Raw genomic sequence first — 15,318 nt, 5'->3', positions numbered from 1 at the left:
GTGAATTTCCTGTTTAAATTTATATTAGTATTTATAATTAATTTCTTATAACTAAACTATAATAAAAATAAATGTATTATTATTGTTGACATTGTATTATTATTAGATCAAATTAAACAATTATGATTAACTGAATTAATAATAACAATAATCAATCATAATTATTATTGTTGTTGTTGTTATTATTACTACTGTTATTATTATCTTAAAATTACTATTATACATTATTCTAAAATTGTCCACTGTTCGAAAATTATTATTCTTAGTGGTGGTAGTAGTAGTACTAGTAGTAATTTTATTACAACTCACAGGGAATGGCTCAGCTCCCTCCTGAATGACAAAACCCTCGATAACGTGCGTGAGAACGTGTGGCTTCACAATAGCTTGGGGTGGCTTGTTCTCGCCGTTTTGTGCCACACTTCCCGTCACAGCTGCCGGAGGCGGCTCGCTTGGGGCTGCCGAGGTCATGGTCGGTGTCACCGGTGCTCCCGTGGGGTCGCGCGCTGTCTCCACACAGCCTGGCGGCACAGAAACAAAGCATCGGCTCATCACCATAGTAACCACAACAACATCGGCAGCACAAACATCAGCGGGGGGGAAAAAACAGCTGCTGGAAATAAGACACAAGTTTACGAACGTTCAAGGAATACTTCAGCTGGAAAATAATATCTCTTTAACCAACCAAAGCCAAATAGCCATAATTTACCCTCCCATGCCATTACAACCCATTATTATTATTTATTATTATTATTATTATGTATGCAATAATTTTATATGTAAAACATCAGACAGCTGACGTTTGTACGTAAATCGCGTCAAAATCAATCAAGTGACACTTCAATGGCGTTTGACATCAATGACGTCCAATTACAGCGGCGCGCCATTTTTAATCTTGACGTAATAATATTTGAGCAACGTCTGAGGAGAAGATTATCAGCCAATAACGACACAAATTTTCTGTTCCTCACACAAAAACTATCATATAACATCAGAATACTTAAAATATTATAGTATGGACTACTTATTTGAAGTGTTTGTAATGGCATCCACCGTCACTGTATGGACAAGATCAAGATGTAAGGTGACATAACCTTACTGAAGTTCACTGAAGAAAGGAAATAAGGTTGGAACGATATGAGGGTGAGTAAATTATGTCATCTTATGAAAACTACTACTTTAAGAAAGATCCCATTATCATTAAGCGTCTAAAACTTAAATCGCTGAAATGAGAATACATCTCTCCTGCTGTATTTTTTTTTTTTTTTTTTTTTAATGCGTTCAGTCTGCGCTGTTTAAATGGACCGTAAACTGCCGTCAGTTGCGTCGCGTTTTAAAAGCGTCCAAGTCTACACAGTTCAAATAACCGCGCCTCTGGACCTCTTTTAAGTCAACTAACCAAAACTACTGACTCCAAAACACAAGACATACTGTAGCTTACCGACAAAGCGCAATAAAAAGTCATTTCCCTCAGGGGCGCTCTTCAATTCCGTCTCAAAACACGGGGGGAGCCTCATTCCCACAAGCCTGTTGCGATTATATTAATGACAGAATATCCAGACTCCGCCACGCGTGCGATTCTACGCAACATGCACTGTGTGCTGCTCCTTTTCTAGTGCTCCACTCCCACGCACAAGCAATGCACATTCTGCCAGAGAAGGCGGTTCACTCTTTCCCTGGATGGCAGCAGCAGCCTCAAGCTGCAGGTCACATGACTGTAGAGGTTCAGTGAATCTTTCACTGGCTGGTGGCAGCAGTTGTGTCTTCTATGCAGGGCAGGTTATATTGGGCATTATCTGATGGTAGGAAAGCACCCTGGTCCAAAACCAGTTTGTCTGTTAAGTTATTGACAGACTAGTGCCTTTTGCCAGGCAAGGAAGTCATGTGACTGGCCCAGAGTCAATTCTGGTCCATTTTACTGTACGTGGGAATTGCATGCCACCCCTCATCCTACTGCCTTCTCTTTTGGCAATTCTGGTTTACCGTGTGGGTGTTGAAAGCTTTGTATTTTAATGCAGCTGTGATTCTTTAATTCCTCAAACGCCTGCAAGCTGCGTGGTATTTGATATAGTGCCCTTAGAACGTATTTGGACACTTAAGTTCATACATAAATACAATGTATGAATGTCATTGCATTAGATAAGAAAATACAAAACACACTAAAGTCCGTTTGTAGTCAAATAGCTGCACACGCACACATTTCAAGCAAAACGCTACACAAAGCGTGATCTGATGCATTGAAATGTATAAATTTTTATTGAAACTGTATTTTGTTTTACTGGTTAGTGTATTACACTCAGTCTTTATTGATCGCTCCAAAATATACATTATAATAAAAAATATTTGTAGGGTATCCACCTTTGTAATGAGCACAAAAGTCTAAATTAATTAATTAATAGTGTTTTTAATTAATCATTAAATTAATCATCATTCTCTGTATCTTAAATTCTACTAATACTGCATTTTTTGATTATGAAACTATGCATGTAATCTTTTTGGCCACTGTACCTTGAGTTTGAGATGTAGCGTTAACAGTGTCGATTTTGGATTGTTCAGGGGGGTCGGTGCCTTGGGTCATAGTGGTTGGCTGCATTTGTACTGGCGGACAAATCTCTCTTACCACCAAAGACGTGGCCTTCTCCTTGTCATCCTGAGCAAGTCTTGAAGCCTAAATAGCATGGAAGAAGTTAGCTGCTTCTAAACTGTATACATTGGGCCTCATTCATGGTGTAAATATATGAGTAAATTCTGAGTAATTTGCTCCTAAAACAGACCTTCCTGAAAACTATTCTCCAAATTCACAAATGATTCATAAATGTCAGATTTGATATTTAAACATGCCAATCATTCATAAATAGGGCGCATGTGCACGCTCATTCACAATTAGCATAATCCCCGCCTATGAATTACAACTAGGTAAATTACATGTCCAGGAACGCAGTGGAATATTTTGGACTCCTTTCTCAGGTTTTGATCCAGTACATTGCATAAATGCAAAAAAGACTAATAGGCCATATGCCTAACAATAAATATTCAATTAACATGTGTCCACTAAAACATTTTTAGCCTGGCGCTCTTCTGAAAATGGCCAGTTGGTGGCATTTGAGAATGCTTTGGTGGCGCAACATTTTTCCAGGTGCTTTGGTTTCTATGATTTGGAATATCCACAGCAGTAACTTATTACTAGGATCTAATTTTGAAGAATATTACTGAATATAGAAATGCAGTAACCAGCAATATTAGCTTCTTCATTGTCCAGTCGTTGTACAAGTAGGATGGTTGGTCAGTGAAGTGTTTGACCCGCCCCTCCTACAGTGATTGGACGGCTAGGTAAAAAATGACAGTGACGAGCGCTGTGTTTTACGCAAAGTTGAACCGTTTTCAACTCTCAGCTACAAAAAAACGAACTTGTGAAATCATATAATGGTAGTGCATCAAAATGCAGTAATGCAGTGTCATTAATTTGCCATAATGAATTATTATTTACACTATTTATACATGGTAGGTAGCAGGTGTACATTTCTTTCATACCAACTAACATTTTGAAAATACAGTATAAGTCAGCACGGCTTTAGGAACGATTTACACAAAAATTCATTCTGCTCTTGTTCCATGAATGAGGCCCATTATCTTTAATCTGCAATACGGCTCTAGTAAGTGAGTACCTTACCTGGCTTTGTGCTGGTTGGATTTGGAGATTGATGGCTGTCAGTTGGACCGGTTGAGCTTTAGCATGGGCCAGGGCTGTGTGTGAGCCGTGCTGGCTGAGTGCATGGTGGCTTACGGTTGAATGGAAGATGGTGGCCTGTTGATTTTGAGCCAATCCCTGGTTGTGAAGTGCTGGTTTAGGCAAAACCGGAATGATTCCTGCTACCGATGAGGTCTGGGCGGAGCTCTGGATGGCCAGCGAGGCTGTCTGTTGGTGGGGCTGGACCGAGGCGGTCTGCAGTAACTGAGGCTGGGTTCTTGAGGTGGGTGGGGCTTGGGGTTGAATGACAAACTGTTGCGGTTGCTGTTTAATCAGGGCCTGCGGCTGGATTTGGGCATATGCTGGAAGGAGAAACCACAGACAAACATTTACTATTACATACACATACTGTTTCACATGACTACACATTAAACTGACAGTTCCAAATTTAAACGACAGTAAGGTTTACATGGAATTTCATACATTTGGACAATGTTTCTTTTTTTTTTGGATAGATGGCATAGGTAAGCTCCTAAACTGCACAAGTTTCCCTCAGTCATGGGAATTTTAAAATTGTGTTTTCTAGCCCTGGAAACTTGCACTTGTTAAACTGACATTGCAAGCCATTAGTGAATTCTGATTTGTAAGCAAATTCATTTAGTCAATGAATCCATTTCGAACCAGTTCACAAATCCATCTGATTGATTCAGTAGTGAATCAGTCTGAATATAAATGATTCTTTAAAATAGTTATCCAGCAAATCATAAACATCTGGAAAGTACATGGAAAAGTCACCGCAATTCCTTGAGCCCAATGTGTGGGAACCTTGATTACATCTCAATAAATGTAATTTTATTTTTATTTTATTTTGTTGTTCAGTTTGTCCTTTTCGCTGTATCCAATAACATTTGTCTCTGTGCTTGGGTTTTCCAGTACAAATTCTGTATCCAGGACGACGACATTGGAAACTGGATGAGCTTTAAAACTATGATTAGGTGTTTGACTGGAGGACTTGCAGGAAAGTGTGTTAAAATGTAATATTAACTCAGCAGGAGAACATTCAAACACAAAACCTTAAGAGTCGGGGCACGTTGAGATCACAACCTCAAAAGTTTATGAGCGGTAAAGGAATCTGAGGAACTCCAACTGGCTGGAAAGTTAGCTAGTGTGTGGTTTTTATGTTTATATATATATACGTGTGTGTGTTCTGTCACATGAAATGCACACCGGATATGTGAAGCAGACGTCAGGAACAAATACAGTCTTTCTTTAAAACTCTTAATAGCAAACAGAAAAGGTTCAGTGTGGGAATGTTCTTCCGTCTAATGTGAATGGTGTGGGATGGTGTGTTCAGATGACTCAATCCTCTGTGCTCACTTTCTCTCACTCTTTCTTTCTCCCGGATGTTCAGAATAAGGAGTTGATGAGTTATTCCCTGCAGAGTGCAACCCTGGAAAACCCCGAAATTTCCTGTCGAACGTTCAGATATGCAAAGCCACAACACATAACACATTAAAACAATGACATATATGCTTGAAGACATACAGTATCTACTTTTTCTCACATGTTGGGCCAAATCTCAACGTATGTTTCTTGTGAATAGAGACACACTTTTCCTGATATAAAGATCCCAGATGAAGACCTGAGATAAAAGACCTGTGTCTCCTCTAGGGTTTCCGAAGAGATCAGTGTCTCAAACTGCGCTCAGTTTCCTAAGCCACGAGAAGCTATTTTTGAGCAAGATTTTCCTATGTGGGTGCATTTTCTCTACAATAAGTAATGTCATTTTCATTTTAGTAGTTTGAGTGCAGTATAATATTCGGTATGTTAATATATGTGGCTCTTTTCTTTCCTACTTTCTTTTAGCAAGCCCTCTAGTGCGTGGTTGTGTTCAATAGAATAGTTTCAATTATTTGATACAAACAAAAGTATCAAAATAGACAATACATTCAACTTCAAAACAAGCTATTTTTACTGATTTTGACATTGCCAGTTCCTACAAAACAAAAGCGAGGAGTGATATCTGACAGTCAGTTGGGAATCATATTATCAAGAGATGTATAAGCAATTAGTTAGACTCTTTATAGCGAAATTTCTTGTGTCCAGTCTCCAGTATCCACATTCACATGATTTTTAATCTAATATTCAGATTTTTATAACATTTGGACATTTCTTGAAAGCAAACTGAATGATTCATCTAAGAGAATAATCCAGGATGAGTTTCTGTGAATATCGTTAATGCACAAGGGGAAAACCATGCATCATAATAACACATATCACATCAACTCTCTGGAGCACACTGCTATGGAAACTACATCCCAACACACGTCAGGTTTTTACCCTTCCTCTCAACTGAGGCTCACTTGGACCCTCTCAAACACACTTGTTCAATCAAGTTGAAGCTTGTTTAATCTTCATTCATTCTAGTTATTTGTGTACATAAACAGTGGCATAAACCTTACACCTGCAAATAATCACTGACATAGTATAATGTGAAAGAAATGCAGCTCTCTAATGAGAAACTGAAATGAAGTGAGTTGTTGTAAATGCACAAATGTAGCTGCAGTGAAGACAAGCACAGTTTCATTACACATTACCTCTTTTAAATAGCCATTAGTCATTAGTCACAACAATCAATCATCAATATTTATGAATAATTTTATTCCAGAATTTTTCTTTTCTGGAATGCGAAAGTTTTTATTTTTATATTTTTGTGCCATTTTCTTTCTTTTTTCCCTTTTTTTCTGGTAATATGAAAATGTATTTTGCATTAGTAATTTTAAGGCTTTATTACAATTTTTTATGGCCTGGATTTAATTTGGTCACACAAGACTCCACAAAAGGCCTATTTTTACTTCTTTTGGCACTTGACTGGTACTATTATTGGACCCTGGAGCTACCCTTAGATACTTTTATTTTTTGTAAACAAAAATCTGAGGCCTTTTTTATTCTTCTACCAAAAACACAACTAAACACATAGCAAAGTCTCTACCGGCCTCGACACGCCCAAGTACCTGCTTCTAAATGTGCAGGATAATTGCCCTGTGAGCTGTTATGATTAGAGACCGGTGGAATGATGAATGGCGTGTATGTCAGATGTTGACGGGCACTGAAAGACTTATCTGAGAAAGTGTGTGTCTTTCAAAGGCCACGTATGCATTAATGCACTTGAGCATAAGCCATGTAGAACAAATGTAGCCTTGGGTGCATTTCTCCTTTCTTTGGTACTTAGTGTGTGACGTGATGGACAGACAAGTGAAGCTGGATCTTATTAGAGTGCACATGTCAGAAAGCATTTCTGTTGAAGTGAATCGAACCTTTCAGTTTGTTTAAAGACCAAATGTGCGCACACACTAACATTTCTGGACCACTTCTGACAAAAGGTGCTTGATGGCAACATTACTGGGTCAAATGTCAACCAAAGTGAGAGATGTTACTGTAACTTCTTAAATCCACTAAAAAAACACTCATCATTGCAAAACAAATGCCTCAGCAAAGTGGAATAGTTTACTATTACTATTTATATTTTTAGAAGCACTATAGGCCATATGGGTCTGAGTTTACCTGGTGCGATTAAGGGATGTGACGAGGACACGTTACGACTCATGTTAACTGCTTTCATCTCTGTTTGCCCTTCCTCTCCTTTCTTCACTCCATCCGAGGAAGCAGCGTTCATGTTGCTTTTCCCAGTGTCTGAGCTGGAAGCACTCTGGCTGGGTGTCTTGATGAGTGGGGTGGGCTGAATGGAGACAGGGGTCTGCTTTAAACTCAGTGCCTGGAGGCCTGAGGACTGAGAGGTGGAAGACGCCCCCTGCTGGTTGCGCAGGGCAAGGTTCTGCACCTGTGACAGTCATAAATCAACCAATAAACCTTTAAATTCAAATATAACAAAACATTTCAATTATAGTATTTAAAGTTATATTTTGCACAGAATCACATAGGCTAAAGATCCTAAAGTAATATACACAATATTCCTGTTGGAATTGTTATTATAATTCGGAGCCAGTCATAATGATTGTAATCCTAATCAGATAAGAATCTTTAATGAATGAACTATGATCCTAATGCATAAACTTGATTTTTTTAATTATTATTATTCTTTTTTTAAATATCAGAATATTTATGGTATTTTTAATTAGTATTATTAGTAATTAGTAATATTATTAAGAGTATTGCATTGGACACAACAGAGGGGCACTACATGCTTCCTTCTAATGTCCCAGATGAGGCATTTTATCCTACTGAGACAAACTAAAAGATCAAATATAAAATATAATTTTGAGTTGTGCTATATCGGTAACGTGTAAAATTCCTTTTAGGATCTTTTAGCATTGATTCCTTAAAGTATTTCTGGATAAAAGAGTCTGCTGAATCAATACATGTACTATAAATGTTCAAAATTATAACTGAAATACCAAGTAATTCTGTAAATGTTCCTTTAGGATTTTTATGAATGTTTCATGAGCATAATTGTTTTAAGCACAGCATATTCATGAATGCAAATGAGAAATGTTTGTAAAATTGTGGGTACGTTTGAATGTGCATGTATTACAGTAGTGTATATCAGCATATGTGTGTGTACCTGTGCAGAGGCAGACTGTGTGTTATTGGCTGTATTAGTGTCAGACTGTAGAGCAGTTACTGTAGCTGTAGGAGCCAGAATCAGCTGAGGGGACAGAGGGACGGCTCGGCCCAGACTCCTGGCTACATGCACAAGATTACTCTGCTGAGCCTAAAATATTCAAACATAAAGATGCTCATTAACACCACATCCTCCGGAAACTCTCCATCATATTCAGGTTGATCTAGAATGATTGAGAGTGTTAACAGGAGCTAAGGAATGCGCATGCAGCATCAAACATCATAAGTATAGCAGTTTTAATTATCAGGATCAGCTGGTTAATAATAAAAGCAAAGCAGATAATATTAGGATTCCTTTTTCAGTTACAAAAAATTAACTATATTAACTATTTAGTAACTAATAAACTATTAATTACCAGAAGCAATTTAATACCAAAGTATTAAATATCAGCCCTTTTCTGTAGTACATTTGGATGCATAAATTGATAGGCCAGCATCAGTTAATTGCTATAACATAAAAATAATTGGAATCATTATTACTGATCAAACAGCTTACCCCTAGAAAAATTGTGGTACCACTTTACTTAAAGCCTTTATGTATAACACATTATAAATGTATTCATAATGTACATTTTAATGCATTATATCTTTATATAAATAATTGTAGCCAAAGGTAAAATGCATTTGAATATTTGAAGGTTTGTTTGCCATCAGTTTTAATGTATTATACGTTCTACAGGTGTAACAGTCAATAGATTAGTTAGTATTATAACGTATTATAACTGTGATTATAATTATTTTTAAGATCATACAGTGCATTATAAGGTGCATTACAATGCATAATAAATACATTAAAACTACTCTTATGATGCATTACACAAAGGCTTTAAGTAAAGCAAAATGATTATAGTTCAGTTAGAAGGTATATGGAGCACTATTGTCCCCTGATTTTAACCTCTTAGTTGGATGAATTCAAGCAAATAGTGCCACTAGATTGACCGATATGGCCTTTTTATGACTGATGTAATACAAATGTTATGTTTGATTAACCAATAAGCAGAACCATTTCTAATTGTTGCATCATTTCTTCCTTTTGACAATGATCATTAGACTACAACAGTAAAAAAATGCATTATGCATATCTTTATTAATTATTAGAACTATTGTTGTTTACGCCATTATATTTATGCAATAAATGTAAAATAGTTGCAAATTTGTTTTCATTCTGGACTGTTTTATTGTGTACATTGAAAAAGTTTGGAGTAATTATCTAGACAGTAGATTTAACGTTACTTTAAAAACACAGTAAAATGATGTTCACACCAATTATCAGTGGCCTAATTTAGCTGAATTCATCCTAATTATTTCTGGCATTTAGCAAAAAAGCACTGACTGATTAAAAGTGAGTATTTCGCTCCTTAAATATACATAAAATATGGAAAGCAACCTCAAAAACATGAAAGATTTTTGTGTTTGTGGCTATACAGGTGTGCTCACCATCTGTGCTCGCAGGTACATTTGAGCTTGGCTGGCTGTCAGGGTGGAGCTTGAGGCGTTGCCTAGCAACACAGCTTGCTGGGAGATCCCTGAGGGGGCGGAGTTTACGCTCTGGGCACGACTGATCAGCTGAGCAGCGGCAGGGGACGTGGTTAAATTAATCTGAGAGACAGAGTTGTGACATGAGCAGCCTGAATGTTATGTCACATGCAAACAAATATATTGATGTGATTATAATGTGCTTGTTTTAAGGGGCTGCATCAAAACAAAAGCTTACTGTGGTCTGTGATGGCCCGCTCTGCGTAGATGAGGTCCCATTCTGGTTTGAAGTCTGTCTGCCGGCTGCTAAACTGGCCTGAGAGGGAGAAACCATGACAGAGAGAGTAAGAGTGTATTTGGGTGTATTATGCTTGCTGTAGGAGACAATGGATGCTAACTGACCTGCTGCACTGCTGCAAGGCTCTGGAGCTGCGCTGTGCTGAGGTGCTGCTGCTGTAGAGCTGCCGTTTGCAGCATCAGATGCTGCTGTTGAGCTGCATACATCTGCTGCAGGTACTGCGCCGCTGTGCTGGGCTGCCTGTGTAGAGCCTGCTGGATCACCTACCATTCAAATGAGACAGAGAAAAGTAAGAAACCAGATTCGATCTCAATAATATCTTAATTGCTTCACATAGAGAGCAATGAGATTAGATGGAGTCAAAATGGAGACTTTAGCTGAAGTCTCCATATTCTAAGGTTTTGTTTTGGTAATCTCACGTCTCCTCTAGTGTTTCAATCTCAGTAGTGTCTCAAACGCTGCTCATATTTGCCAAGATACCAATCAAATTCAGAGATCTCAATATAAATATGTAGACATGTCAGCATTTTTTATAGCTTTGTACCCTTGCTGTATGTCAACAATTCGTCTCACGTATTTCTATTGTATTCACCTCTGAGAAAAAAATATGTGACAAAAGTTGATATTTAAATCATAAGTAGCTGCAAGTTGCAAGCTGTGATTCAAGGTGGTGTCGAATGTTTGGTATAGGTCAGATTACAATCCTAATCTTTTAATGTTTATTTAGCAACTTTTTGTTTCATCACAGTCTCAATAATATGCATTTGTCTCCTCCTTTTTTTTTTTTTAAATGAACTGCAAATGAACTGTTGTATTTCATTTCCCATATTGCTTTCAAGGTCAGCCTTGATGTTTAATATGGTTATATTATCATAATATTATTTTAATAGGAAGATGTTTAATATTAGCCATTGTATTACAAGGCTTCTTTATGCACATATGCCACTGCAAGTCTAATAACGCATAATAGCAACAATAACGAATTGACATTGTATAGGATAACAGTTACATTTTATGATATTTATGTTTAATGACAGCCAAATAGATACTTAAACATCCAATATAAAAATAAAATGTTGTATTGTCATACTCTAATAATAATGTTACTTAATAAAGATTGCAAACCATGTGGACAAGGATTGAGAACCTACCTAGATTAATAGTTGTTCTGTACTATGAGCTAGCATCCCGTAATAAGACAAAAACATTCAGAACAAAATCAAAACAAGATTTCGAAATACCTGAACAAGAGCAGACGTTCAAAAAACATGTTCTGTATGTGATGACATTGTAGATAAGTGCATCGCTCTCTTCACTAATGATACCTTCCTATCTTTTTCTCCCAGTTATAATATGTTCTCCGTCATCCCGCACTTCCTTTATGTCCTCACTGAACTGCCCACAACCGCACAGTTGCTAGGCAACAGGCATCCTGACCCCTGGTCTTGGTGTGAGTAAAGTGCAGCCTGAACTGAGTTTAATGAGCAGTGCTGCATGTGTCTGATCGTGCACCGATCTGAGAATACTCTGAATGAAGCAGCTGGGTCTTACCTGTTTCCAGTACATTTTATGTCACTATCATATGTATCACAGTTTTTAAAGACAGAAATGTAGTTAGGTTTCTTTACACAATTAAGTGAACTTAGGGGGTGCAGTTGAAATAATTTAACTACTTTGGATTGATTGGATTCTGCCATTTATGCCATTAACTAATGTCATATGAATCATTTTGAGCAGCATTTTATGCATGAATGTGCTATACTACATCATCATCATTAATAACAATATTAATTATAACAACAACAACAATGTATAGGACCCTTTGTATTACCATTATTGTTATAATTTAAAAAAGAAAAAAATCATAGAATTACTCAGTCATAAATGTACTACTATTACTGTTTAAATAGGATAAAAGATTATTAATATTACATTCGGCTGAAATCTAGCAGCAGTGTCTTTAATTCCCAGCCTCTTAATTTATTAGTAGGGAGAGGTCAAAGGTCAACCCTTGAGTCCATAATAAACAATAACACTCCACAACAGAGGAAAAAATATGAATATTATGAAGCATGGAAATCATTGTCTTTCCCCTTCTGACTGCAGTAATAAACACACCAGCAGATGGCAGTATGGATTAAAAGTCCATTAATTAAACATTTAAGCAAGAAAAAAGTGATGCATGGTGCAATGCAGTGAGTGATTATACAAGAAAGTTTGACAAGAGAGATGTGGTGAATCTCAAACATGCACGCAGATATTATCAACACAATTACTATGCATTTCTGAGCTCAGTTGTCTATATTTGAAGTGATGGTAGTGTTTTAGGGTGAGTGTGACGCGCACCTGTACAGTCTGTCGGTCAGGTATGCCGCTGTATACCGATATCTGTGGAACAGCTGCTCTTCCGCTGCTCGTGCTACTACTGCTGCTGGAGCTGACAGTGCTGGCAATGGAGGCACTGGTGGTGCCTGTGGAGTTTGTGGTGGAGGTACTGGTGCCTGTACTGCAGCTGGCACTGGAGGCAGGAGTGCTCCGCTCGCCCTCCATTGTGCCGCCCCGATGCCTCACCTTTGAACCACGACCGCCCCGCTGCCACACTCGACGCAAGCTGAGACAGACAGAATAAGAATTGGTAAGATCCAGTTACTAAAATTGTTGAGATCGTTGAGACACTGAAGCAATTTCTAGCTAGTAGTTAGGAAATTTGACGTGTTAAAAAAAAAAAAAGAGTACCATAGTACTATCATGTTATTTACACAGTACCAAGGTAATATTATGTTTTTGAATATGTACCATGGCAGTTATGGCTGCAAAAAATATTTTTTTGATTAAAAATTCAGTAGCAATTGAAAATGCAAATGATTTATTTATTTATTTATTGCTGTGCTGCACAATTTGGCCAGAATTTTGTTATTATATATCAATATTGCTATTAAATTAATAATAATAGTAAAAAATTATAACTCTCTCTGTGTGTGTGTGTGTATTATTATTTTTTTATTATTAAATCAACAATAAAATCACAATAAGCCATATCAGGGTTTCTGTTTTATTTCGATTTATCGTACAACCCTAATGGTAGTACAATAGTGTTCTTTGAAATATTTTGAAGTCTCGTGTATATACCATGATCTATAAATACAGCAGTCATTCAGTATCATGGTAAATAGCAACGTATCATGGTATTACCATTTGATACCATCAGTACTTTTTTATAAAGGTAATATACAAAAGAAAGGTCCGAGCTGGTAGCCTCATTCGCATACTGTACTTTTCTGGAAATTACATTATAATTGCATTTGAGTTCATCCCGGACACTGAATTTGAGTGTTACGTTTCAGTAAACCTTTTTTCTCAGCAGTCTCAAGTTACCAGCACATGAATGGCCAAGGAAGATGGATTACACATCCAGTCAGAAGAGTTTCCCATGTCAATATACGATACAGAACCATGCTAAAGGTTGTCAAACAATACTTGCATCAACAAAACATTACTTTTTTGGTTCAGTCTACTTTTATACAGAGTGATTAAATAAATTATATTGGTCAAGCTTTTTCAGCATGCTCTCGATTACCACAGACAATAATTTCAACTTTTAGTTCTTTTTACAGTAATGCACTTATTGATTGGGCCAAGAGAATTGCACATTTTTGCACATTGAGTTTTGGAGGGGGTGTTGATAAGTTTCAATAAGGATGCATTCAGTTGGTCAATTACTAATTACTAGTAACAATTACTAATGTTACAAAAGTTTCCAATTCCAAGTAAAATCTGTTCTTTCAAACTCTTATTCATCAGAATCCTGAAAAGGTATCACAGTTTCCATAATAATATGAAACAGCACAACTGTTTCAGCATTGATAATAAGAAATGATTATTGAGCAGCAAATCAGCATATTGGAGTAATGATGCTGGAAATTCTGCTTTGCATCACAGGAATAAATTACATTTTAATATATATTAAAGAGAAAAGTTATTTTACATCATAATTATATTTCACAATATTACTGGTTTACTTTATCGGATAAATGCAGATTTGGTAAAAATAAGAGACCTAAGTATTTCAAAAACATTACCAACCCCAATTCTCCAGAATGTGTTAGCATAAACTTCCATTATAAGTGCATTTGTAAACATGATGCCTGTTTTTAGACCGAATCCAAATCATTTTCTGTTATAATCAGCCACATGCCACAGATGCAGTGGACAGAGCTTGTTTTGATTCTGAATCATTCTTTAAACTAGACATAGACAGATACAAGTATCACAAGAGAGTCATATGTCGGTTCATCCCATCATATAAACATGAAGCATGTAATCAGGGCTAATGAATGAAAAATAGGTGCTTGGGCTGAGGGTTCTACATCTCATCACCAGAATCGCCATAGGCACTAATGTTTAAATGACTTCTCTCCTTTCCTTTCTGTCTCTCTGTCTTCTGGGGCTTGTTATTCAGGGACAGAAAGTGGTAATGGGATTGAGATGGGGGACAGAAAGAGAAGGAGTGCGGACGGGGCGGGGGGCTTTAGAGGGGAAGTGTGGCATGGTTTCAATTATACTCATTTAATTACTCACACGCACGTGGTTGAGAGCCACTAACCCCACACACTCTTCACCCCCTCCCTATCTACCCTGAATCGCCCCCTCTTTACCCACAACAAACCATTATGCCTCCCCTTTCTAGGTCTGTTATTACGCCAAGAAATGGTGTAATATCAATGAGCCCTCCCCCTAAGCCATTTCCTGTGCTCCAAAGAACTAATGGAGTTGGGCATTGTAATTAGATAATCTAAATATAAGTCCTGAGCCTCATTAATATGCATTAATGGAAGGGCCATAGGGATATCTGGAAACATGGTTACAGAATTAGAATATTATTAAATGTTGGTCAAACGCAAAGACACTGGGTTTTGCACAAGTTTACTTTAGCATGTTCGCAGTGGCATACTAGCATGCTCCTTACTGCATACTGTGCTCATATAAGTATACAGTACAATAAAGGATTCAAATAGTATGCTAAATGTCACATGACCACCCTACTTTGCATGTTTAATTCAGCGAATAATCAGTTTTTACTTTTTTTTAAATTTTATTTTATATAAATAAATAATATATATATTCATAATATATATATATATTATGCATTTAATGTAAACTGCGACTTTTGCAGTTGATGTTGGTGAATTCATAATTTGGAACTGGACAGTGAAATTGG

The 15,318-nt window shown here is 37.1% G+C and overlaps 1 protein-coding gene and 1 long non-coding RNA gene across 5 annotated transcripts in view; one reads left to right on the top strand and one right to left on the bottom strand.

Moving 5' to 3' along the window:
• phc2b (polyhomeotic homolog 2b (Drosophila)) overlaps positions 1–15,318 on the bottom strand; it is a 28,381-nt gene that overhangs the window by 5,418 nt on the left and 7,645 nt on the right. For 2 of the 4 annotated variants that reach the window (XM_058780312.1, XM_058780310.1), the window contains exons 2-10: positions 12,447–12,711; positions 10,205–10,363; positions 10,041–10,118; positions 9,764–9,925; positions 8,268–8,417; positions 7,250–7,526; positions 3,668–4,047; positions 2,506–2,665; positions 310–518 (exon numbers count right to left, since the gene is read on the bottom strand). In XM_058780312.1, the coding sequence (XP_058636295.1) occupies positions 310–518; positions 2,506–2,665; positions 3,668–4,047; positions 7,250–7,526; positions 8,268–8,417; positions 9,764–9,925; positions 10,041–10,118; positions 10,205–10,363; positions 12,447–12,650 (1,779 nt within the window). In that variant the 5' untranslated portion in view covers positions 12,651–12,711. The remainder of the gene's footprint in view (positions 1–309; positions 519–2,505; positions 2,666–3,667; positions 4,048–7,249; positions 7,527–8,267; positions 8,418–9,763; positions 9,926–10,040; positions 10,119–10,204; positions 10,364–12,446; positions 12,712–15,318) is intronic. The other 2 variants (XM_058780311.1, XM_058780313.1) reach the window with 2 other exon arrangements.
• The window catches only part of LOC131543091 (uncharacterized), a 29,047-nt gene continuing 14,260 nt past the window's right edge, over positions 532–15,318 (top strand). Inside the window, exon 1 of the long non-coding RNA XR_009271847.1 lies at positions 532–1,140. This is a non-coding gene — a long non-coding RNA (uncharacterized LOC131543091). The remainder of the gene's footprint in view (positions 1,141–15,318) is intronic.

Source organism: Onychostoma macrolepis, chromosome 06, assembly GCF_012432095.1.
Source record: "Onychostoma macrolepis isolate SWU-2019 chromosome 06, ASM1243209v1, whole genome shotgun sequence".
NCBI lineage: Eukaryota > Metazoa > Chordata > Actinopteri > Cypriniformes > Cyprinidae > Onychostoma > Onychostoma macrolepis.
This window is presented reverse-complemented; position numbering and strand designations above follow the sequence as displayed.